Source organism: Misgurnus anguillicaudatus, chromosome 17 (genome assembly GCF_027580225.2).
Source record: "Misgurnus anguillicaudatus chromosome 17, ASM2758022v2, whole genome shotgun sequence".
NCBI lineage: Eukaryota > Metazoa > Chordata > Actinopteri > Cypriniformes > Cobitidae > Misgurnus > Misgurnus anguillicaudatus.
This window is the reverse complement of record NC_073353.2, coordinates 13,375,021-13,401,748: the sequence shown is the minus strand read 5'-3', so window position 1 is coordinate 13,401,748 and position 26,728 is coordinate 13,375,021. Positions and strand designations below refer to the sequence as shown.

Here is a 26,728-nt window from a genome sequence, read left to right as displayed (position 1 = left end):
AAATTTTTGTATAAGTACTTGTACTTTTACTTGAGTATAGATTTTGGGTACTCTACCCACCTCTGCACACAACACCTTTAATAGGATAAATCTTAAATTAGCTGAACTTCACCTCTTTTATGTAATAACAACTACAGCAAAATGAAAAATATATTTCACTTAAACCACTACGAAATATCAAATAGCACTAATTTGAGGGGTACGTTGTAAAGTCTTAAAATGATGCCATTATACTGTATCTGTGGGGTAAGATATTAATGTCAGATTTAAATGATTCGCTCTGCACCGTGCTAATGTGATTTATTATGCTTTACGAATGAGTCACAATTTTAATGGCCTGTCCAGCGTCAAGAAAGCAGACACGACTCCATAAACATAGTGCATGGAAACAAGATGTGAGAAGCTGAATGGAGTTTCCAAGAATCTGACGCTTAACTTCAACCACAAAAAGCCACAAGAGTAAAAATGAGAATGCTGTAGTGAATATGATTCAAGTTAAATGAACTTTGCACATATATGAGAATGTTTGCTCTGCCAAGATGGGGAAGCTTGAGATAGTCCACGATGGCTCTGATCTCTGACCTCATGAGCCTTCCAGAATAAAAGCCACACAGCTTGGCAGATGAAAGTGATTTGATTAAATTATTCTCAGAAGAACTTCTACAAACAGTGCAATCATTTCTTTTAAGTTCATGTTTTCCTTTCTGTATCCCTGGAGGGGATTGATGATGAAAAGTGTGTGTGTGAGCCAACGCGTTTGACAGTCAGGAAATGATATTACAAAAGTCAGGTCTAAAGCAAAGTGAACAGAATTCATGCCCAGCACAAATAATGACAGAAAACAATAAATAAACCTAGTAAAAACCATCACCTGTATTTTAATCATATTTCCCATCATATCTCATGCCAGTTTTTAATCCAATAAAGCACACATTATCAGTCTGTATGCAAACACTGCAGCCAGTTAAATCAAAACAGAGTTCAGCCTTTGAAATATTTCCAATGCCATAACCATAAAGCATCAGTAGTTTCATCAAAAGCAAGCTTTCCATAAAACATCATAGATCAATCTGACCGTAATAGGTCTGTTTTTCTAATGTTTATTTCATTAAGACAAAGCCATATAGATGTAAGCAACAGAGTCCAGATGGGTTTTTATCATTTGAATGCACAAAAAGATTAGAAAACAGAATGTACAAAACTAATGGTGACATCAACATCAAATAAAAAGGGACATTTGGGCACACTGCGTAAATCTGTTCATGGCCGTATGGAAGCTGAAACTATCTTTCGTCTTTCCATCTAGTGGTGAGGATGCGAATTGCAACCAACCTCAATTACAAAACACAATGGGAAGCTATGGTAGCTGCCACAGGACAAACATGTCGAAGGCTGAAACAACGTATGGACGAAAGGCAGTCTGTTGAACGGTTTGTCTGTTTGGGTGATTCTCACGAAACCATTGAAACACCACGGCGCTCATGATTTTAGCTTTAAAATGTGTAATATAGTAACATTAAAAAGCATTAGAATTAACACAATACTATGTTCTACCTTGCACAATGTGTGATTTCAACATGAAATTTACAATTATAAATTCTTATCTCATTTTCTACTGAAATTCTCATTACCGCAATGTGTCCGGCTGTGTTTGAACATGCGTTATGTTGTCATTTAATCAAATTAACACAAAAATATTAAGAAAATAAATAAATGGATGTTTTGCTACACTCTTAGAAAGGATGTGTTAATTTTTTACACATCATTGTGCGGTAAGCTTTTAACACATTATGTGTAATTTTAACACATTATGTGTCATTTTGTGTTGATTTTGTGTTCAAGTATAACACATGTTGTGTTAAAAGTAACACAAAATGTGTTGTTTAAATAATAACACAGAGATGGGTGAATTCCAGGACGACGCAGTTAGTGTGTTGTCCCAGAATCAACACTAATGTGTTGTTTTTAACACATTCGTTCTAAGAGTGTAGACTGCTTTAGATGACAGAAAAAATATTTACTGAATATTCATGTATAATAATAATGAAGAAAAATTAGGAAAATGATGCGTCCATGCCTGATGTTCTCATCCTCCGCAACACTTTTTGAGAACAGTTTAAGCACACATACAGAATTTTAATAAAGTTTGATTTTGAGTGACCAAGCACATAAACCAGTTACTTCAAGATGGCTACCAGGTAAGATAATTTTTTTAATGAAATATTGTCTTGTCAGAATGCTTACACGACATTTTGATTATCATTACCGCAACAGATGCTTATTAAATGTTAATTTAATTAATAGAAGCATAATACTTTGATTTTAAATGCATGTGCAGAATCTACAAATTATGCTCTTTTAGGTTTGTCATGTCATTTTGAAAATATGTCAGTGTTGATGTTTTCTGACTGTTGCGGTAATGAGATTTTTTAGGACTAATTTTTTAAATTATGTTACAAAAAGTGTTAAATGATAAGTAAACGTTTTTAAATTAATGTTCCCATTTACTCCAGACTTTGTTTTTCAATTTCTGGTGGGAAAAAAAGTAAATTTAAGCAATTTTTACATTTTCATGCTTGACATTTTTAAAACCAAGTTTTCGTGAGAATCACCCGTTTAGGGAGATGGCAGCTATATGTAAGGGGACCTACAGTGTATGTAGATAAAACAATCTAAGCTGATAAAAACAATACAGTTCATTATGTAAGGTCTTTATCCAACACTGATAATATTGTATTTTGTATAATATGTATATTATATTGCATTTCTGTCAAGAGATCCTTCTAAAAGTTAAACATTGCACCTTTAAGCCAACGAAAATGCATTGCTTGTTCCTTGAAACACACCCTAAATATATTTAGCTACTGCACGGGTGCTCATCTTTAGAAATCAATGCTACTACACATACATTAAGGTCTTTCAGAAGGTACAGAACATGCTTCATTTCACTTCATTTAAAGGAAACATGAGTTTGTTTCAGACCGTGTTCATATATCAGTTCTTACCTCACATACTGGAAAGCTCTCGTCTGAGACCCTGAACCATAAACCTGTAAAAGTGCAGAAAATGCAGAGACCAAATCAAAACAAGAACATTCAGAGCTGTTACAAAGTGATAATTTAATGGTAAATGTTTTTTTTAGAAAAAGCAAGCATGTGTAAATATGTGAATTGTTTTCACATCCTTTACAGGTGCTTTTATGTCCCAATGTCATTAAACAAATATTGGAAAGAACAATGCTTTTTAAAGATCTTTTATGCAGGAAAGTCATTATTTTACCCTAGTTTCAGACTTATATTATTGAAATATAAAAAAATTGTGACAATATGTGACACTGGACCACTTGCACTTTTTTCAGATAAAGCCGTTTTTCTTTTATGCCAACTACTTATTGCTTGCTACCTGCTCTTTGGGAATTTCCCATTCAAGTTTGGTTTTAAGGTACAAGCTTACAATTACCCCATTCAGTCAACAATGTCATTAAAGAGGTAAACCAGTAGACAGTGCTAAAAAAAACAGTATGCATTGCTAAGGACCAGTGATGGGCAGTAATGCGTTACTGTAATCTGATTACTTTTTTTGAGTAACGAGTACAGTAAGGGATTACAATTGCAAAAACAGTAATTAGATTACTGTTACTTTCTCGTAAGGCTGTGTTACTGCGTTATTTAACCTTGATTTTGTTTCGTGAGAGTGTCTCGTGTCATGACGTGAGTCGAGTGACAATGACGTATGAGCGCCGCGCCGTCAGTCAGTGTAGTGTTGAACATGAAGAGACAACATGGAGCGCAGAAGAAAACACAACCATGCAGCGTTTAATGCTTGTAAGGTGCCAACATTACTTTGAGTTTAACCCAGTTAAAGGTGACAAAAACATCAGCGTCCGCTGTACACTGCATGGAAATAAAACTTATCTACAGCGAAAAATTCCACCTCAAATATGAGCAAACACCTAGCAAGCCGGCACAGGAATGTGAAACTTACTGAAGAAAGGCCCCAACAGTGTTACGACGCAAATTCAAAGTCCTCAGATTGTATATTATATTCTATTACAAGACGTTCATGCGAAATCTGATGTAAACAACATACTATATTTCATGGATTATACACATTTGTGGACAAAAATGGTCATTGGATGTATTTTATTAGACTGTTTTCATGGGTTATTCACACATCTGAAACAGACTGGATTCGACTCGCAATCGTTATATCAACACCAAGGTAAGAAGTCACGTTTATATTTTGCATGTTCTCATCTGGACTTCTTTCACAAAATACTACATCTTAAAACGGAGACCATACACTGATGCTAAACCCACAGACCTTTTAACAATGTATAGTAATGTTAATATTATTTATGTTTGTAGGCAGTAGGCTATATAGATATTGTTAGCAGCGTGAAAAAAACTACGTCATCGCGCCCACAAATTAGTGTGCGTCGATAGGTCAAAAAAGAGAATGTTTACTTTTTTTTAAACAGTATTTTATTTGATTTGATTTTAGATGATGGAATATGCAGAAAGAATATAATTAGGCTGAAAGGTCTGTTGCTTTATAGCATATTTAGGTTGTGCATTGTGTTTTTGAAAAATAACTTAGTAAAGTAACTAGTAAAGTAACTAATTACTTTTGAAAATAAGTAATTAGTAAAGTAACTGGATTACTTTCTTGGAGAAGTAATCAGTAATCAGTAACTTATTACTATTTCCAAGTAACTTGACCAACACTGCTAAGGACTTCATTGAACTTTAAATGTGATTTTCTCAATATTTGCACCCTCAGACTCCAGATTTTCAAATAGTTGTATCTTGACCAAATATTGTCCTATCCTAACAAACCATACATCATTTGAAAGCATATTTATTTAGCTTTCGGATGATATATAAATCTCAATTTCAGAAAAATGACCCTTGGTCCAGGGTCAAATATTATAACATAATTTTAACTGTAAAAAATATTTGTATAAAACAACTATATATATTTTTTCAACACATTTCAAGTTTTCCATAGCTGTGGGTGTATTCTCCACAACCATAATAGGATCATAATAGAATAAAAACCTCTATAAAGTAAATGCCTCCCTTTCCATGTCCTGTAATTTTATTGAATGTTTTCTATTGAACGTCTCTACTATAGTATAGTTAATAATATAAATTAGTTATGTGTATAATTGTAGAAGTCTGTGGGTGTCTTGTTATTGTGGAAGTGTGGAGGACTTTGGTCAACTTGTGTTGTTTTCAAATGTACAATAGAACTAAATGCTGATTGCCTGATTGATTTTTAAGGTTTTCTAATCAAGCTGTAATTTTGTCAGTAATGTTGATTTTGTCAATAATGTTGATTTGAGATGGACTGGTGGTAATTATTATTTATGGACGACCGCAGAGCCCTTCTGTGATGCATGTATATCCACTGGTGTACATACTTAAAAGACAAACAAACTAATGAGTTAGAAAAACGTGTTTTTAATTCTAAATGTCCACAGTCCCAAAAGGACCCATAACTGAAAAACATTCATACTTTATGCATGTGTGTATGTAATTAAAAGTAGAAACGCATCAAATCAACTAGCTGCAACTGGGTTATACGATAAACACCTCCACTGCGTGTGCAAGGGATGTTGCGGTCACAGAATTTCCCCACTGGTTAATTGGTAAACCCAGTGATCCCGGTATTACCGGGTGGGAGGGGCTTATAAATGCACATGTGACTTTTGAATTAGAGGCCATTTCTTAAATGCAGCATTTTCATAAGCTGTGGTTAATCGCTTGTGAATCCGCGTGCAGCAGTGAGCCTTTACTTCACATTCAGCTAGCACTGAATTTATGCAGCAGACACATTCAGTCTTTAGTGTCTGGTCTCTAACGAAACTAAATGATTTATTACTAGAAAAAAATCAATACGACAGAGGAAGACGGTGCTAGTGGGCTAGTAATCTAATCGGTGAAAAGCTAAGCATGCACCGTGTATCACCAGTTATACCAACTATCACAACATGCCTAGTGGATGTGTGTTTTCACTACAATAATAAGGTGAAGTGGTCTTACCGTCAGTGGCTCCCCCTGTAAAGCCTGCAGAATGAAATTACTGACCACTCGCCCGTCATTCATGTGCATGCGAGACCCAAAGGTATTGAAGATGCGAGCAACCCTCACCTCCACTCCCTCCTGTAGACCACAAGCACCAACAAAATACCATCAGCATCATCTGCCAATAACCGATACCAGTCCATAAAAGCAATTTTTACACTATCTGTTATCTGCAGATAGTCATGGTTGATATACTGAGTACTGTCAATTAAAAGAGAACAGAAAAATGCAATGAATTTGAGCTCTGTGTATAGAAAATGTAAAGAAACATCACTAATTTAATGGTCATTATATAAATGAATAACATTTAGAAAATGTAATCTTTACAATTTAGTTAATGCAAGTTAATATAACCACCAAACGATCAATATTAGCATTGGTATCGGCAGATATTGATCTGAATAATCAGTAGAAAAATTATATATATTAGTGCATCTCTATAAACAATATATCAATTTGTTTAACAAAGCAATTTAGGGTAAAAAAACTGTAAACAACATTTCTCAATATGATCACAGCTACTTCTCTTAAACGATGCACTGGACAAAGCAACAATATGTTTGATCTTTCTTTTTAAGCGATGAAATTATGATTGCTGAAATGATACATTGAGGAATCATGGAGCCACAGATTGTTTACAAGACAACAAGAACTGGGATGGAGCTAATCCGGATGACTCATGGTGCCTCAGGGGTCTGTATGCATCAATACTTCATTTGCATTTGGGCTGCACAATATTGAAGAAAAATGTGATGTGTGATATGATCGTGCTTTAAGTTTGTAATATCTAATTGAATCATATTTTCTTTAAAACTACTATATAACCATCATACATAAAAATCTCTGTAGAGTTCTGTGCTGTAAGCGAGGGTTGACACATAAACAGATAAACAGAATGCAATAAACTGGAAAATTACTCTAAGGACAGTAGACTGGATGTGATATCAGCCCTATAAATCATAAGACTGTCTCAAGTCAGAACCTGCACAGGTACTTGCTGAATAATGTGTGCACATCAAACAGCCTTGTCAAAATAATGCGAACTTACGAGACAGTTAGAACTGTGTGCAAGAGTATTTAACTCTGGATATGAATAAAAACACGAACACTCATGAATAGCATTATGAATGAAGAATGGAATGCCAGACGGCACGTAACAAGGACACATCAAGGATAGCTTACCTAAGTGGCCTTCTTACGAAATGAAGCACATACTTTACCACAAGGCTACCAGTTTGATTACATACACAATTTGTGTGCATATACCGTACAGTAGCACAAAAACACAAGTGAATACAATAAACGACAAGAGGCTGTGATTTACATTGATTTAACCACTATGTTGATAGGCAAGATGCGAAGCTTAATGCAAGGACATGTTTGCTATGCCTACAAGTTACTGCTTTAACCCCACTTATCTCACTGTGCATTGTGCAATTGCAGATTTGCTGTCTGAAGCTGACAAGCCAATTGACATTTGGCTGGCATGAATCAGTTTGCCCTCATGTGGAGGAGCCTATGAGATATATCTACTCCTTATAAGGGCCCTTGTTTCTTCTATATTTATGTGTAAAGCATTCAAAGTGCCAATGGAGTAGTTTATAAGAGCATCAGAAGAGGTAAGGGAGGCTGAGCCTGCTCAAAAACGATTGAAAATGCAGCTGAAAGAATGAATTTAACTTTTATTTTAATCTATTTTTATAATGATCGCTCGCTCATTGTGCCTCGCTCAAATTAATGCCAAAAAATGTGTTATCCAAGGACAGGTGATCACCATATGAATGTCAGAGAAGGGCTGACACCTTACAACTTTTCTATTTGTTTCTGCCCTGATGTACAATATATATATATATATATACACTCACCTAAAGGATTATTAGGAACACCATACTAATACTGTGTTTGGTCCCCTTTCGCCTTCAGAACTGCCTTAATTCTATGTGGCATTGATTCAACAAGGTGCTCAAAGCATTCTTTAGAAATGTTGGCTCATTTTGATAGGATAGCATCTTGCAGTCGATGGAGATTTGTGGGATGCACATCCAGGACACGAAGCTCCCATTCCACCACATCCCAAAGATGCTCTATTGAGTTGAGATATGGTGACTGTGGGGGCCATTTTAGTACAGTGAACTCATTGTCATGTTCAAGAAACCAATTTGAAATGATTCGAGCTTTGTGACAAGGTGCATTATCCTGCTGGAAGTAGCCATCAGAGGATGGGTACATGGTGGGCATAAAGGGTTGGACATGGTCAGAAACAATGCTCAGGTAGGCCGTGGCATTTAAACGATGCCCAATTGGCACTAAGGGGCCTAAAGTGGGCCAAGAAAACATCCCCCACACCATTACACCATTGCATTAATGAGAAATTGAACAGGTGTTCCTAATAATCCTTTAGGTGAGTGTAAATTTAGATGTAGGGACCAAAGACAGAGTGTCTATGCACATAAGACCTTTTCACAGAGGAAAAAAACACAAAAAATATTTCCAGGATCATTTGATTTAAATTAATTCACACTGTCAGTGACTTTCATGTCTCATGAAAACCCACGTGTCAAAGAGTTGAACGATAACCGCGTTGTTGCGACGACACAAATGTTACGGCAATGTTTCTCAGTCCCCATCCCAGGATCAACTTAAGGACATGTTTGCGTTCACACAGATAGGACTGTAAGATTTTATTTATTATTCTGACGAGAGTTGGTGATTATTATTAGATTTTGGTGATTGTTATGAGATTTGGGTGATTATTATATGATTAATTACCATATCGTCGCTGCCCGATGAAACTCACGTAGGCTATGTCCAAAACAGTTACTTTTCAGGAAGTGAAAAAAAACACCGTATATCAAAAGCAGTTGAATGTAGCGTTGTCATACTTGGTACGGCATCTTTACATGTAACCATATTCTTGCCAGTGTAATGATATAATCCACATTTGACCAAAATTGAGTTTAAATGGACATACATGCATATTTTACAGTAACTGTGGTCGATACGTGCTCTTCCGATCATAAATTAGAATGCCCAAGTCGCGTTTCATATTGACAGATGAATACGCTCAGTTTATTAAATAGCCTACGTCTTAGTTAAATAGTATACGCTTACTTTATTTAATATTAATTATAAGTGTATTAAATGTCTCTTGCAAGCTATGAAGGGACAATGAATCAATACACTGACATGGTAATGCTAGCAGGGGCGTCAGTTTGTGTTGAAAAGTGGTGGGGACAAAAGATCAGATAAAAAACATTATTGCATGACGGGAAAAATATTGAATAACCAAACGCCTTCAAAAAGCGGTGGGATGTCCCCAGTGTAAATAACACTATGCTAGACAGATACTTTGTTTGCACAGTCCTACCGTAATTTAGTCACTCCTAGACGTACGTCTGGCGTCAGGGGGAACGTTTACCTCGATGAAGGAAAGATATTGTCTCACAGGCTATGTTTGGTTGGTGAAAATTACATTGCATTACAATGAAACATTTAAATCAAGTTCCTGATTCTAATGAATGCAGACTTCAATTTAAGTGATGTCTTAAATCGAACAAAACCCCTGGGCGAAATACAGTAGATTGACGGATCCTGCAGCTCAGTACAGCCATATTAAGGGAAAGAAGCTTTAAATGCTTTCCATAAGTCAGAATGAAGACTGCGTTCGACCACCATTAGACAGCAAACCAAAACTGGGTGCAAAGGAACCATCACGAAACAACATATTGGTGGGTGCTGATCACTGCCCAAGACTTAAAATTGCTGCCATTAACTGTAGACCTAGACATGGCCTTTATCTAAAAGAATACGTCTGACAAAAACATGGCACTTTTATCACAATGTAACGCAACAAACAACAAAAGCCATTGGTGGTACTTTCTTCAATCATATACATGAAAGAATCCACCAATTCATTAAAAAATTCTGAATGTAGTCTATGTACAGTTCAATAAAAAGTCTGTGGGTTAAAATGCAGCTAAAAGCTTAAATAAAAGGCCACAGGGCATGAATAGTAATTATGTGGCTTACTCTCAGCTCTGTGCTGCAGGTGGAACATACATTAGAGTACTGTTATTAGTACTGACATGAAAAACAGAATATGAAATAACAGCTGAATAAAAGAAAAAGACAGAAAGAACTTGTTATGATAAGAGGTGAAGGTGTATAAAAGAGGGTGATGAAAAGAAACAGAGAGACCATATCATTTAGTGAAAAGATGCTTGCCAAATAAAAAAGACAGTATAAATGCAAAGGTCACAGATTTGTGTTTCCTACCAACCTGCTATGTATAAATGTCATGAGCCCGTTCCACACACAAATTATGGAAAATTCAATGAAAATGTATCCGAAGATCGTTTTGATTTTGATTCAATCACACTGCCAATGATTTTGGGCAGTCTGTGTGCCAGTTCACACACATCCTGACATGTGACGTGCAATCATGCACGAGTGATGATCTCATCTTTAGCGCAAATAGTGAGAAGCTCATTGATCTCTTTTTAAATCAATATCAGAATTGATCCAGCAATCCATATAGTTTATGAATGTGTGGATACCACTTTTAAATAAGAAGTATCATTCTGACAGTTTGAATGACATTTTCTAGTTACGCATGTTGCCTGGGTTTCGAATCCATGACCTTTGTGCTGAAGGAACCAGGAACACAATATCCCTTCATTACATTATAAACCTATTAAATTAGCAACAAGTTGATAACCTAGTAAAAATCTAACAGGATGAGAACACTGATTAGTAGCAAGAAAAACACAGGTAGGCGATGACGTACTTTCTCGAAAATCTCAGTCAGCTCAGCCACTTCCCCTATCATACAACTGAAGTTATTTTTTACCAAGAGATAAATAAATAAATAAATAAATATGTAGAATCGACATATAAAGATGACATGGAAAAAGTACATTTGGGGGAGCTAAAACTTTACTGATTTAAATATTAGAGGACATAGAATGCATATAAATAAAGTGACAAAATAGAATTTAGTTTCTGTAAATCCCAGTGCTTAAAGATGGTGTGTATAAATTTTAGGGGCATCTAGTGGCGAGGTTGCAAATTGCAACCAAGAACTCACAGCTCAATTTTTAAAATGCATATGGTAGCCGCGAAAGGATGATTGTAGGGATGATTGTAGGCTTCCATCTAAGTGGACCTGCGGTGTATGTAGATAAAAACGTCTCATTCTAAGGTAATAAAAACAATACAGTACATTATGTAAAGTCTTTATACACCACTAATATAGTTATGTATTATATTGCATTTCTGTCAAGAGATCTTTCTAAAAGTTACACAATGCACCTTTAATGTAAAGATCAATGACAAAACAAGGTGCAAAAATGTATTTGAAAAATGAATGTAATGCATATTTTTGAGTCAGTAACTGTGTTTAAAAAGTTTGGTTAATGTACAACATTTAAGTACATTTTAATCATTTTATCACAATATTTCTGATATCCCCATTCAAAATATGTCAGGTGGTACAACCAATCATCGTCTATTTCTCAGATACATTTCATTCCACTCCACTCCCTGTGTCATGCTGATTGTTTGTTTATTTGATAGTGGGAATAAAAATTTAATTTCCTGAAAAAAGTTTGAAAGTTTAAAACAACTTTACCATAAAACTAACATTTGAGAGCTATAAATTTAAAAAACAATAATTAAGAATTATAGACAACCTTAGCTTGCATTTGTTAAAACTTAAACTATTAGTTAAATTATTAGTTTATTAAAATGATTTAGCTCAATGCTTTACATTTCTTTGGAGCATTCATAGCACCCTTGGACTTTCTGGTTGCACCACCTGACCTTTGCAATGAATTTACATTTAACAAACTACTTTGATGCTGGTATAAGCTTTTGCCTGTGGTATCAAATTTATAAATATACTTTTTAAATAAAATAAAAATGTGTTTGAAATGTTTCGAACATAAAATAATGCCATTAATTAATGCCAATAAAACCATTTTCATCAGTTGCCTTAACCCTCGGAAGTCTGCACGGAAGTCTTGACCTGCACTGACATTTGAGCTTTTTTCAGTTGCTTAAGAACATAAATAATAATGGCAAAAGTCTCATAACACGGTGTTCAGCTACTATATTAGGGCTACTATATTAGGTGAGCAACATGTATGTACATTGAGGAAAATATGTGAACACCCTGCTATTTTGCATGTTCTCCCACTTAGAAATCACGGAGGGGTTTGAAATTGTCATCATAGGTGCATGTCCACTGTGAGGGACATAATCTAAAAAAAATCCAGAAATCACAATATATGATTTTTAACTATTTATTTGTATGATACAGCTGCAAATAATATTTGAACACCTGTCTATCAGCTAGAATTCTGACCCTCAAAGACCTGTTAGTCTGCCTTTAAAATGTCCACCTCCACTCCATTTATTATCCTAAATTAGATGCACCTGTTTGAGGTCGTTAGCTGCATAAAGACACCTGTCCACCCCATACAATCAGTAAGAATCCAACTACTAACATGGCCAAGACCAAAGAGCTGTCCAAAGACACTAGAGACAAAATTGTACACCTCCACAAGACTGGAAAGGGCTACGGGGAATTGCCAAGCAGCTTAGTGAAAAAAAGTCCACTGTTGGAGCAATCATTAGAAAATGGAAGAAGCTAAAAATTACTGTCAGTCTCCCTCGGACTGGGGCTCCATGCAAAATCTCACCTTGTGGGGTCTCAATGATCCTAAGAAAGGTGAGAAATCAGCCCAGAACTACACGGGAGGAGCTGGTCAATGACCTGAAAAGAGCTCGGACCACCATTTCAAAGGTTACTGTTGGTAATACACTAAGACGTCATGGTTTGAAACTATGCATGGGACGGAAGGTTCCCCTGCTTAAACCAGCACATGTCCAGGCCTCTCCTTAGTTTGCCAATTACCATTTGGATGATCCAGAGGAGTCATGGGAGAAAGTCATGTGGTCAGATGAGACCAAAATAGAACTTTTTGGTCATAATTCCACTAAACGTGTTTGGAGGAAGAAGCATGATGAGTACCATCCCAAGAACATCATCCCTATTGTGAAGCATGAGGGTGTTAGCATCATGCTTTGGGGGTGTTTTTCTGCACACTGGACAGGGCGACTGCACTGTATTAAGGAGAGGATGACCGGGGCCATGTATTGCGAGATTTTGGGGAACAACCTCCTACCCCGAGTTAGAGCATTGAAGATGGGTCGAGGCTGGGTCTTCCACATGACAATGACGTGAAGCACACAGCCAGGATAACCAAGGAGTGGCTCTGTAAGAAGCATATCAAGGTACTGGCGTGGCCTAGCCAGTCTCCAGACCTAAACCCAATAGAAAATCTTTGGAGGGAGCTCAAACTCAGGCCAGAAACCTGACTGATCTAGAGAAGATCTGTGTGGAGGAGTGAAAAATCCAAAATCCCTCCTGCAGTGTGTGCAAACCTGGTGAAAAACTACAGGAAATGTTTGACCTCTGTAATTGCAAACAAAAGCTACTGTACCAAATATTAACATTGACTTTCTCAGGTGTTCAAATACTTAATTGCAGCTGCATCATACAAACAAACGGTTAAAAAACATACATTGTGACTTCTGGATTTTTTATGTCTCTCACAGTGGATATGCACCTACGATGACAATTTCAGACCCCTCCATGATTTCTAAGTGGGAGAACTTGCAAAATAGCAGGGTGTTCAAATACTTATTTTCCTTACTGTATATGTTTGTATTTTTGAGAGAAAAATGTTTATGCGTGGTTTTTGAAAAAGCCACTAAAAAACCCCACACTAAACATGTTTTCAAAACAGGATCTAGTAGTATAGAGTTTTTTTTTCTTTAAAATGATGTGAAAATCATTCTGCCTACTCATTCACATAAAAAATATATTGATTTAAGATTTCTAAGATACTTTTTGCTGGGAAAGGCCATATGCGAGAAGGCGTGAAAGCTCTTATCTGTGATTGACAGCTAACGAAACAAAGAGCCGCATAATGAGAAACATTGTAAGAGGAAACCACCATTTTGTTATAATTGCGCAAGTATACCTTGGTTTTACTACAGAAACCACGGTTTAACTACAGAAAAGTGCAAACATGTTTTTTGCTACAAATTTAGTAACATCTAATGTGTTATCCTTAACTTAACACATCTCTGTTTTATTTTTGGATCCAAAATCAATACTACCAGCATTATTAAATATGAAATGACATATGTATTTTAAATAGCCTTTAGCAGCATTACACACAATGATTCACAGAAACATGATCTGACTCATGAACCAGCCTGTGCTGAAGCTACAGGATAACTTTTCCTTATGCTCAAGCTGTGAGGCTTTTGGTTTTTCCTCATTGATCGCTAGCACTCAGCCCTAATGGTTATCTCCACTGTGCTTGAATCCTTGTTTGAAATGGATATTGACAATAAAGTTTGGAAAATTGTGTTGAGATTGACATATAAAAGTAGACAGACCACGAGTATACTACAGTTACACTGCTGTGCTTAATAATTGAGTATGTAGCTTGATACATATAGCTTAAAGACCTTCTTAGGGGCCGGTCACACCAAACACGTTTTACACGCCTGGAAATGCAAGGCGCGATGCACTGCCTTTTTTGATCATAGCAGAGCAGAATGGTGTTGCTAGGCAACCATCGAGTCAGCTGTCCTGTCAACCAAATATTAAAGCATGAGCGCCCTTTTGTTGTTAACGGTCATATTAGCAGAAACTTTAAAATGAGGGCGCTTGCTCTGACCTTGACTGAAGGGGAGAGCTGCACAAATACGCAGTTGACCAAGAGCAGTCTTTGGTTGTTTCACGCAACGGTAAACTCTCCCCTCATTCGACTGGACAATGGAAAACACGTATGACAACGGGAGCTTTTCCATTCAAGCACTCCTGTAAAAATGCGTGGTGCGGGAGGCGGCCAAAACGCAAGGTGTTCAGCACGGATAAATATTAAAGCAACAAGTGAAAAGCACCATGCTATGGATGCCACGTGTGCCGGATATGACTAGGCTGGTTGATTTTTAATGTGGAAGAGAGTGTGTATAAAGCGCATTACAAAAATTTTTTCAGTGAGAGAGCTGAGATACCAGAAATCATTTATTTAAAAATCAAACTAGTCAGAAACAATTTCTCGAAAATTACATATTTTACTTAAGCAGGATGTCTCATATGACCTTTATTTTAACATTTGCATATTCGTTGGAATGGTAATGATGATAAAAATCTGATGACAGTGACATGCAGAGATATAATCATCTACACTAATTGCTGGAGTCAATCAATCATATTACAAGGTTTAACAAGAGGACACCAGCAGGAAATAAAGCAATCACATAAAACTAGAAAGAAAGATATGTTGCTGTAGATGTCAAAGCTATAGGGTTCACTCTTCTATCACATACATGACGCCAGGAATAAGAATGTGATGATCGTTGAGTTCAAACTCCTGCGGGTCTAATTTTCTACTGTAATAAACCGAGCAGTAGATAAATTCAATCCTTTGAGCTGAAGCAAGAGGCTCTAGGAGGTGCTGAGCAGTAATGTACCAATGAATAAATTTTATTCTCACCTGTTTCATGTAGGCGTAACACATGGTCTCAGCAACACGCTTTCCTTCATCATAACAGGCCCGTGGGCCAATAGGGTTCACATGGCCCCAGTATTCCTCATTCTGAGGGTGCACCTCTGGGTCTAGTTGAAGATACAAAAAAAAAAAACTTTCAATCTGATAACTGGCATGTCAGTGGATTTTTCTTGAGGCAGAATTCAGTTTGGCAATGCAAAATAAAGCAGATAAAGAGTGAGTCAGTGCTTGTTATCCACAAGGAAAGGATTGGTTCAAGCTTTCATGAACAGATCAAAGACTTTATTGATTTACATATACCAAACACTGACTTTGCCTCAATAATTTTCTTCAAGCCCGGACATATTTTTTGAAACTAAAAGACAACAGTAGTTCTTAAAGGAATGGTTTCCAAAAATGACTTTTCAATTATTGTATTACTAACTATTAACTGGAACAAAAACTCAAAAGCAAGGTTTGAATGTGCTTGAACTGAACATTTGAAAGCTATGGCAGACAGATTGTTAGGGAAAATTTACACAGTTATCACAAGGGGCATATGCACTATTTTTCTCCTTGCCTTTGCTCTGTTTAGAATCAATAGTAAGTAAATGACTAAGATTATATAAGGTACGAATGTGTAGTGATTGCTGTGAAACTGTCTATTGAATATCTTAGTTCTTAGGTAAGATGATCTTCCATACTGCACATAACAGCACCTTAATGCACATGGCCAGTCCTTATATTCTTTTGCGTGTGGCTAAAACTTGAGTGCACAAAGTGCAGAAACCCTATTGTTAATGCTAAGATTTATTATTATTATTATTATTCTGCAGCAAAACTGATTGTGCAGACCAAACGATAAGGCCTAGAGACATGAAATGGGAGGACTTAATTTGGTGAGAGGCTGACATAGTATCGCCGCGACTGGCCAATGGGGGGCGCTACAGCAATGGCCAACGCGTTGGTGCTCATAGCTGCCACAATTTTTGTCCAAATATCAAGTGCCAAATAGCATTGGAATCCTTGGCTCAAGACAAGAATTTCATTTCCGTTTCATGAAAAATGTTCTGCTATTTTCGATTTGTCCAAAAAAAAAGTTTTTTCGACAGATCAGAACCAAATCAGTGCTGAAATATTCTTTGGAGTGTGAATATCCAAAGTTATAAAAAAAAAGTTTTCGACTCACTGCTGAAACAGTATGGCCAAACATATAAGGTAGGCGAAGCCACTTGTTAATTGTAGTTAATTGGCTATAACTGGGGACACAAATGAGGTATTGACACCAATTTTGGTACACATATACATGGGCCCAGTCTGGGGTCACATGCAAGAAATAGCGGTTGTTTGACCAATAGTTGATGAAATAACCTCTTTTTGAGTGGCTATAACTACAGAATTCCTGAACCGATTGACTTGCCACGTGTGGTCTTTGTCCAAGGTACCACAACATTCTAAAAAGAGTTTCACGTTACTCAAAAAACATGCCCACTATTGCCCAATGAATTTACATTTAAACAAAGTAATTGGGGCTTGTTTATATTAATCAAACTTACAAGCAGTCTCGGAACATCATAGAGACATGGGGTTTGGTTTATTTCATTCACACTGGGTCTCAATGTCTTAAAACGCTTGAGCACCAAAAATAAATGACCAGCTATATTAATATATATAATTGTAGGTCGGTAAATAATGTATGACCACCACAGGAGATGGGCATCCAGGTTCGGCCACTGCAGCCATTTAACATTCAACTGATGCGGGCAGCATGGTTACGTGAACGTCTAAGCGACAAGCAATAGATAGATTAAGCAATAATTGGCATAGTGAGAGGGCTGCGTGTCATTGCATCCCAAATGACTCCAAATAGATGCCACAAACTTAACATTCAGAAGGGCTTCAGTGTTGAGAGAGAGTGATTTACCCGTTATCTTCAAAAGCATGCTGTTTGAGATTTAAGAAACATCTGCCACTATGTTTGTCAAAGTTGGAGGTGGTACCATATTTAATTTCTGACACCTCTAAAGAAAACTCCAGCCAATTGGTAACATTTGAAAAGACCTTTAAATTAAGTGGAATAGTGCTAGGCAACGCAGAGGTGTCATGCTTTCATGCATGTGACAGAGCTAAATCAGGCTGTGTAAATTAACATTCGATTCGTATGCATGATGGGCAAAGAATTCTCACAATAACCTCTATAATAATCTCCACACAGCATAGCGTGGCTTATACGTGTTTTTCCTCTGCACTGGTTTTATTTACCATACTTTGTTTATAAATGCAAAGGAATCATGAAACAGACAAATCAGTGTTTTGGGTTAATCGATTATTATGGACTCTGGAGTTAAAAGACGTATGAAGCAATGGTTAAGGCTAACATTATAAATTTTAAGGACATTTTGATCAGTCCATTGACATAAGGAAAAGAAATAGCTTTTAGCATTTCAGTCATACCTGTCAACATTGTGATTTTAAAATAAGGGAAATTTCCTAACCCCAACATTACTCCACCCCCACACTCCGGACTGCCTCACCACTAGGCAAAAGAGTGGATGGGGATACCTTTATTTATTTATTGTAATTTATTGATTGTTATTCACATAGGTCGCAGGCGTTGCAATCCTTAACACCTTCTAAGGAGTGTATTTGTAAGCTTGACCAGTGTGATTGATTTTTAAATTACAGTAAAGCACAAACAGCAGTGTTTCCCAGATTGCAAAAATGTATTGCACATAGCCATGCGCACTCAGCACGCACTTCCAAATGGGCGAGGTTGTGTACGTGAGAAGTGGGCGGATGTGCGCCTGGCGATGTGCACTCACTGTACTGCATTTTTTTGTAACTGCGCGCGGCTCTGGCTAGAGGGGATACAGCTACGGCCAAATCTTGCGAGATGTTGGGTTTAGGGTTAGGTTTGGGTAGGATTAGAATGAAAACAGTGCTCATGCGGCGAGATTTCGTCCATAGCTGTATCCCTTCTAGCCACAAACCCTCAGGATGCTGCTCTTCTTCCTTGACTGCTGCTTCGTTTTATTGGCGAGTGACGTTTGAGTAAGATGTTACAGCTTATACTGCCATCTGCGTAAGAAATATGGGAAAATATTTAAACGGGATGATAGCGGGATACGGAAAAATCTTAGGAAAATAGGAGGGTTCACAAGTATCTTTCAGTGATGATTTTAACATGAACCTGGAATCAAAAGACAAACTGATGCTTTGCCATTTTCTTCTTAAAAATGGTAATTTGGCAGATGCCTATAATCTTCTTGTATTATATGGCTACAAAGATATTGATTAGCAAGGAGGGGCTGTTACTGTATGTGCATGTATAAAATAAGCCTACAAATAATGTCTGAAAAGAATAAATGATGCTGTTTGTGCTCAAAGGTTGAACATGAGAGAGCCCTTGATCCCATCTGTTTACCCTCTAAGCCTTTGGTGGGTTAAATAACCTTGACTGAACAGAACTCATATGGCCAGCTTCAATTCCCTATTGATCGACTTGGATGGAGATTTGTGCATTCCCATGTGTCTCTACAGATTTTCTGGTTCAAACATTTCTGAGATGTTTAAACCTTTTTTTTAGAGTGCACTCTAGATAGATCACCATAAACTCTCAATGTAATTAAAAGACATGAAACTTTAGTTGCATATTATGAATCATGAGGACCACAGTTTTAAATAGCAACATATTGAATAGCCTGAGGATGAGTAAATTAACAGTTTACCATTTACACAACAATGTTTTTAACCAGAAACAATAAAGTTTTTATGCGGTTTGGCCATTCATTTACATGACAACTGTGTTTTGGAGAGTAATTAACAGGCTTTTTCGTCCATCTAAACAAAACTGATGCTTTTGCCATCTTGATTGTTTGTGCTTATCACTCTGTAGAAGAATGCTTATGTGCACAGCCCTGAGAAGCATAATACAGGGCTTTAATAAAATAAAAGCGGATTGTCGTGTGTCCGTGAAATTTTTATGATTAATCGAAACCCTGTCCGGGAATCCGCCCTAAATGTTTTAAATCATTATAGTAATTGAAGATCTACTCCAAGCAAACCAAACATTCCGTCACCACTATGTTTTGCAACTCCTCTGCAACTGCTATAAGGTTCTTTGGATCAAACAAGCTTTTCCTTGGGAATATTATGAGAATTGATCTACCTTTGTAGATCTACACATTTCAGCAATCACTTTAGACTAAAATGCCTGAGGTTTTCTAACAACAACTAAGGCTTTGTATGTCTATATGATAACTATTTGATGTTATCCAAAGGTGTGTCTGACCATTTGTCCTTCACAGGACAGCCACCGGTTCAGCCACATAACCAAAATCGCTAAGCTGCAAATACCTAATCCTTATACATAGTACCTTTACAATTATATTGATGGGCTTTTCATAACTTGAAGGGTTGTTAATGCCCAAAATAGTAGTAGTAAGTCTAGTATTGTGGTATTTTAATTATTTCCATTGGTTTTAAAGCATCTGATTCCAATGTCAGCTTAAGTAGGATGTGCCATCTTTTTTTTCACACCAGCATATCAATTAAAATAGAAAACATTAATGAGAGCACACATACCTCCATATACTTCTGAAGTGGAGGCAAGGAGCAGGCGAGCGCCAACTCTTTTAGCGAGACCTGTGGACAGACAGAAATGACCAATTACTTGTACAGAGTCTGACTTGTTCATTTAAATAAGTCCAAGTGGGAGTCAAACAACCAAACCAGTGTCAGAAGAAACTTGCAAGATAAAAGCAATCTAAACCACAAATCCCAATCAGAAGATATAATGTGCTACAAACAATTTCTTTCAGTGGTTTACATATGGCCATTAAAGCGAAATTGATAAATTAGGTCCTTTTATCAACTGTCTGGAAAGTACTTATATCAGTCCCCTGTTAGAACATGATGTGGAATAGATGCATAACATCATAAATGATTATACAAAAAAAATTCGCAATGCAATTTACTAATGTTTGTGTGTGTGTTTTGACTTGTATTATGGTCATAAATTACTTTGCGCTTGAAATGGCTGCAATTATTGCTAAAAAAAAGGAGGCATCACAGAGAACGCGTGATATAAGGCAGAGCATTGTTTTAACACGTAGATTGCGTTGGTCATTTTGGAAATCAGCTGTTGCACCTGTGTTATTTAATTTGTGCTTTTTTAGTAAATGACCCGCAGATATTACCACTCCCAGGCTAATTAGTTTAGTAAATCTGGCCCAAAATGTGTTTGACTTTAAGCAGGTTGTAGAGAAAAATTTCGGTAAACAGTGCAGGAGGTAAATCTGTGTCAGAATGTTATGATCTGCCCAGAAGCTGTCAGCGCTTTCTGAAGTTTTCCGTGCTCATACCTGTAATCTTATTCTCTGTCTACACATAGCATTGTACAAGTAAATTACTAGTAATCTTACAACTTCTCTACCTGGTAAATAGATAGGACAGATTTACCATATTTTTTTTAAATATAGTCCTGTTCACACATAAGGCCAGATTTACTAACAGTTTGCGCCCGTGACACATAAAGTACCATCATTTTTAAGTAACGACCGTCGGAATTTACTAAAGACGCGCAGTGAATAATTAGCGCTGAAAAGGTGTGGTCTAGTTATTTTCGCAACTGACCTTATTGCATATGCATTTCTAGGAGTTTCCCTTTTAGATGTAAAATTTATGGGAGGAGGATATTTAAATGATTCACGCAACACAATTTACTAATGCGAGTGTGATATTACTGGTATTTGTGCCTTTATTTAATGCAGAAAAAAGCATGTCTTAAATCATTTTGTGCTTGAAATGGCTGCAATTGTTGCTGATAGGAGGAGGCATCATAGAGATCAAAGAGCACATGATACAAGGGAGAGGATTTTTTTTCCACACATAACAGTATTTTTGGAATGGCAGAGGAACATATGATTCAAGAATATAATTTGCAAAGCCATGTTATTTTGCTGGAGGAAATAATAGGAGCCACTAGAAGTGGTCACCCAATACCAGGTGTTTTAAAACCTCTTGTAACCCTTCATTTTTTGTCCTCCAGATCTTTTCAGTGTACTATGGCTTTGTTAGCTGGGATTTCACACCCTGATTTTTCAGCTGAGATGTGTGTGGTGCTGAACTCAAGTGCATTATTTGTGACCCTGAACTAATTTGCACTGCTCTTAGTAGATTGCGTTGGTCATTATGGAAATCAGCTGTAGCACCGGCGTTATTTAATTTGCACCTTTTTAGTAAATAACCCGCAGATATTACCACTCCCATCTGCGCTTTAGTGGAATTGCACCCTCACACTAATTTGCCCCGTAATCTACACTTTTGAGAGACACTGCCACTCTGAGAGGCTCTTTTTATACCCAATCATGTTGCCAATTGACCTAATAAATTGGTACTTCAGCTGTTCCTTATATGTACATCTAAATGAAATCCAAAATGAGACAATATTTGGCATGACATTTCAAAATCTCACTTTCAACATTTGATATGTTATCTATATTCTATTTTGAATAAAATATATGTTTATGAGATTGGAATATTATTCCATTTCTTTGTTACTCACAATTTCTACAGTGTCCCAACTTTTTCTGATTTGGGATTGTAGTCACCACTTACCTAGCATGTTGAGAGTACCAATGGTGTTGGTTTTCAGTGTCTTGATAGGGTTATACATGTAGTTTGGTGGTGATGCAGGGGAGGCCAAATGATAAATCTGGTCAACTGAGAAAAATATCAGAAGAATATAGATTTAGAAAGTAAAGAGTGAAGGGGGAAACACAGCCTAGGCTTTAAAACACATTTCAATTCATACCAGTATAAAGCTCAAACAACTGGGCAGTACAATGATTGCAGACACTGAATCAGGGCTAAAAATACTGCAACAACAGCCCATCTATATTCCAGTTTCAATTCCTATCTAAATGAGTTGTCTTGTTAATGCAGATGTTTATTGTTTAGGGAGGTTGAAGAGCATTATGTCTAAACATTGCATTGTATGAAATATGGTAATAAACAACTGGTGACAACTTGAAAACAAGGTTTGCCAATAAAATGTTCTGCCAAAAGAAACTTTTCATTATTCAAAATGCTAAAGGCATACTGGCATTCAGCCACTAAGTCAATGTTTACAACAGCCAATGAGTGAAATCCACCAAATAGAGAGGTTTAATGCAAATCATACAGCATATAAAAAGACATTATCAGCTGGCATACACACACACTTGGCAGAAATTAACATATTTTACAATATCTACCATCTCATCATCATTCTTCTTCAATTATCCTTTTCTATATAAGGCTTGACATGCACAAGGTGGAATATTGGTACGGAGGATATGAATAAGACAGATATAAGGCATATGCAAGTCAATATTACAGATACAGAATGAAAGACGTGTTGAAAGACACTGATCAATAATAAAGGGCTTTGAAAGGAGATGAACCGAACTTGTTGACTGAGGTTGAAACACAAAATCATAACTAAATCCATTGCAATGTGTTATGGAAGAATAATGCAAAAATCCCTGACCACTGTTTTGATGGAGATTCAGTTAGTTGCCATTTCTAATGTTTAACAAAAACTCAAGCTGTGTCAACATGGCCTGCAAATAGCGACAGCAGAGAAATGCAATCTCATTAATTCCAAGGAAAGCTTGGTGACTTCGGCGACACAAGTGACAGTTGCCGACAGGAAGTGGGCGTGTCCAGCAACTTGACAAAGTTAGGTAGATAAATACAATGATAAAAAGACAGATAAAAACAGACACCAGGGAACATAAAAAGAAAAGTGTGGTACAACTAAAGAAAGATAAACACTCCAAGGAAACAGGGTATTAGAAGACAAAAAAGGGAGGCCATTATTGCATTGGTCACGAATGTAAAAACACATTTCAAAGTGTCAAAGCAAAGGACAAAAGAGTCCATGTACATAAATTTGATTTAACTTGGGTGCGAAACAATTGTGGCAAACTATGTGCATCTAGCAACTTCCCTAGTAAAGAAAATTCTAGCTCCAATCCTGAAACTTTATGTGCAGATTTTATAACTGACTAAAAATAATGATAGACTAAATTACCGAGAAAACAAAGTGAAATATAATTGAGCTTGATGCCATGTATTGTACTTGCTAATTTAAATACTAAAAACTTCTTTCAAAGTAATTTTAGCGCCATCAAGCTCAACTGGAAGAGCCTAGGGCTGCATAACGATTAATCGCGACTAATCGTTTGCAGAATAAAGTTTTTGTTCACATAATTTATGTGTGTGTACAGTGTATAGCAATTATGTATAAGTAAATACACATGCATGTATATATTTAAGAAATAATTACTGTGTGTATATAATTATGTGTAACATAATGCGTATATAAATTTTTTATATTTATATATAATTTATATTATTTATATATATACACACACATGTATAAATGCTTAATGTAAATATATTTTTTCTTACAATTTTACATGCATTTGTGTGTATTTTTAAATATACAGAATTATTATACACAGTAAACACACATAAATGATGTAAACAAAACAATTATTTCTCAAACGATTAGTTGCGATTAATTAATTTTTCTGTAAACCGCACACCTAACCTGTCAAATTTCTTAAAAATAAGCACCAGAGCAATGTTTGTGGTAACTGTGGTATAAGAGGAATAATTGAGTCCGGTCCTCTGAATTATTTGAAAATAATGCACATCCACTATGTAACGCATTACCACATTGGGTGTGCATTATTTTCTTATATTCAACGGTCCTTCGTCAATTACTCCTTACATACACCCTTCTGTTATCTTAAGCTTTCTTGTGGAAAATAACATACGATTGAAAGTTAGAATCACCTGCTTAAAAAATATATATTTATTTATTTAACACCGTCTGACAAAACAAAAGCAACTCAGGCTCCACAAATTCAGTGCTTGGCCCCTAATAATACGGGTTTTAACATTAATTAAACCTGACATTACTAAAAGACTGTAAGATTTTCTTTAAAATAGATAGCACAGTTTTCAACCAGTCTTTTCTCACTTTTCCAGGCCTAATTAACACAAATAGCGCAGGTGCAATGTTACCCAACACAGAAAAGCAGAGGAGACAATGTATGTCTCACACCTGTACCATACAAATGCCTTAAATCTTGTCCTTGCCTTGTCAATGTATTCAAGAACCCAGTCATGTGTGTCTCAGGGTTTGCCCCTAAACTGAATTGGAATGGAAGTTTTCTTCCATTCTCTGCTTCTTTCTCACCCCTTGAAAATACAAAAATGTTTTTGTCGCTTCATAATATTATAATGATTGAACTACTGATGGACCTTTTTGGCACCGTCAATATCAACCTTGATATGCTTCTTACAGAGCCACTCCTAGGTTATCCTGGCTGTGTGCTTCGGGTCATTGTTATGTGGGAAGACCCAGCCTCGACCCATCTTCAATGCTCTAACTGAGGGAAGAAGGTTGTTCCCCAAAATCTCACAATACATGGCCCCAGTCATAATCATCCAAATGGTCATTGGCAAACTTAAGGTGGGTCTGGACATGTGCTGGTTTAAGCAGGGTTAATTCTCACCTTTCTTAGGATCATTGAGACCCCACGAGGTGAGATCTTGCATGTATCCCCAGTCCGAGGGAGATTGACAGTCATGTTTAGATTCTTCCCTTTTCTAATGATTGCTCCAACAGTGGACCTTTTTTCACCAAACTGTTTGGCAATTTCCCCGTAGCCCTTTCCAGCCTTGTGGAGGTGTACAATTTTGTCTCTAGTGTCTTTGGACAGCTCTTTGGTCTTGGTCATGTTAGTAGTTGGATTCTAACTGATTGTATGGGGTGGACAGGTGTCTTCATGCAGCTAACGACCTCAAACAGGTGCATTTAATTTAGGATAATAAATGGAGTGGAGGTGGACATTTTAAAGGCAGACTAACAGGTCTTTGAGGGTCAAAACTCTAGCTGATTAACAGGTGTTCAAATACTTATTTGCAGCTGTATCATACAAATAAATAGTTTTTAAAAAATCATATATCGTGATTTCTGGAATTTCTTTTTAGATTATGTCTCGCACAGTGGACATGCACCTACGATGACAATTTCAGCTCCCTCCATAATTTCTAAGTGGGAGAACTTGCAAAATAGCAGGGTGTTCAAATACTTATTTTCCTCAATGTACGTTCATGGAATACCCTTAATGAAATCCCCTTAATCCCACCCTCAGGCCATTCAGAAATACTGGTTTTTAGGCAGAATTCATTAAGATCATTAAGAGAAGAGCATCTGAGCTTTTCCTATACAGGTAAAAGAATAACATGAGGGTGTGCAAATGATGCCAGAATTTTGGGGTAAACTATCCCTTTAAGCACTATGAAATTAACTTCTCATGTTGCTTTATGTAGTAGGTAGAAAGGTATAAAACAGCCAGTTAGCATTTTTTAAATTTTCAAAATGACTTAAGACCTAAATGTCTGTGAGGGTTTATTTTGCATTATTACCTTCAAAATGTATAATTTCCTTACTCTAAAACAAAACCTGATAAACATTCAAATGATTCTTAATGCTTTCAACCGGTTCTCCAAACACACTGTTATCCATGAGTTTATATTTACAAAGCAATTTTGCATTCAAGCTATTTTTTAAGACACACTCAACTTCAATATAAAGTGGCTCCACCACATCATGATTGATCAGCTCAAAGTTCTCATGGCCAATCCAGTGCTCGACGTTGCGTTTGCGGCCAGTGAAGAAATTGTCCACCACAGTTACCTCGTGACCATCCATCATCAGTTTATCAGTGAGGTGAGAACCAACAAATCCAGCTCCACCTGTGATCTACAAGAGAAAGAGTTCAGAAGTCACTTTAAATGAATATTATTTACACATCTTTATGTTGTCTCAGTTCAAACCTGTATGACTGACTTTGTTTCGTGGAACACAAACGGTGATGTTAGGCAGAAAGGCTGACATCAGTAATTTTTACTTTCATCGCACAGAGTAAGCATAGACATTTTTTAAGTTCCAACTAATGTTTGAGGAAAGAAAGCCATACGTGTTTGTCACAACATGAGTAAATG

At 36.6% G+C, this 26,728-nt stretch overlaps 1 protein-coding gene across 1 annotated transcript in view; it reads right to left on the bottom strand.

The window, feature by feature from the left end:
• The window catches only part of uxs1 (UDP-glucuronate decarboxylase 1), a 71,425-nt gene that overhangs the window by 17,914 nt on the left and 26,783 nt on the right, over positions 1 to 26,728 (bottom strand). The window contains exons 6-11 of the mRNA XM_073854988.1: positions 26,300 to 26,486; positions 22,280 to 22,384; positions 20,246 to 20,305; positions 15,668 to 15,789; positions 6,048 to 6,167; positions 3,006 to 3,049 (exon numbers count right to left, since the gene is read on the bottom strand). Of these exons, the coding sequence (XP_073711089.1) occupies positions 3,006 to 3,049; positions 6,048 to 6,167; positions 15,668 to 15,789; positions 20,246 to 20,305; positions 22,280 to 22,384; positions 26,300 to 26,486 (638 nt within the window). The remainder of the gene's footprint in view (positions 1 to 3,005; positions 3,050 to 6,047; positions 6,168 to 15,667; positions 15,790 to 20,245; positions 20,306 to 22,279; positions 22,385 to 26,299; positions 26,487 to 26,728) is intronic.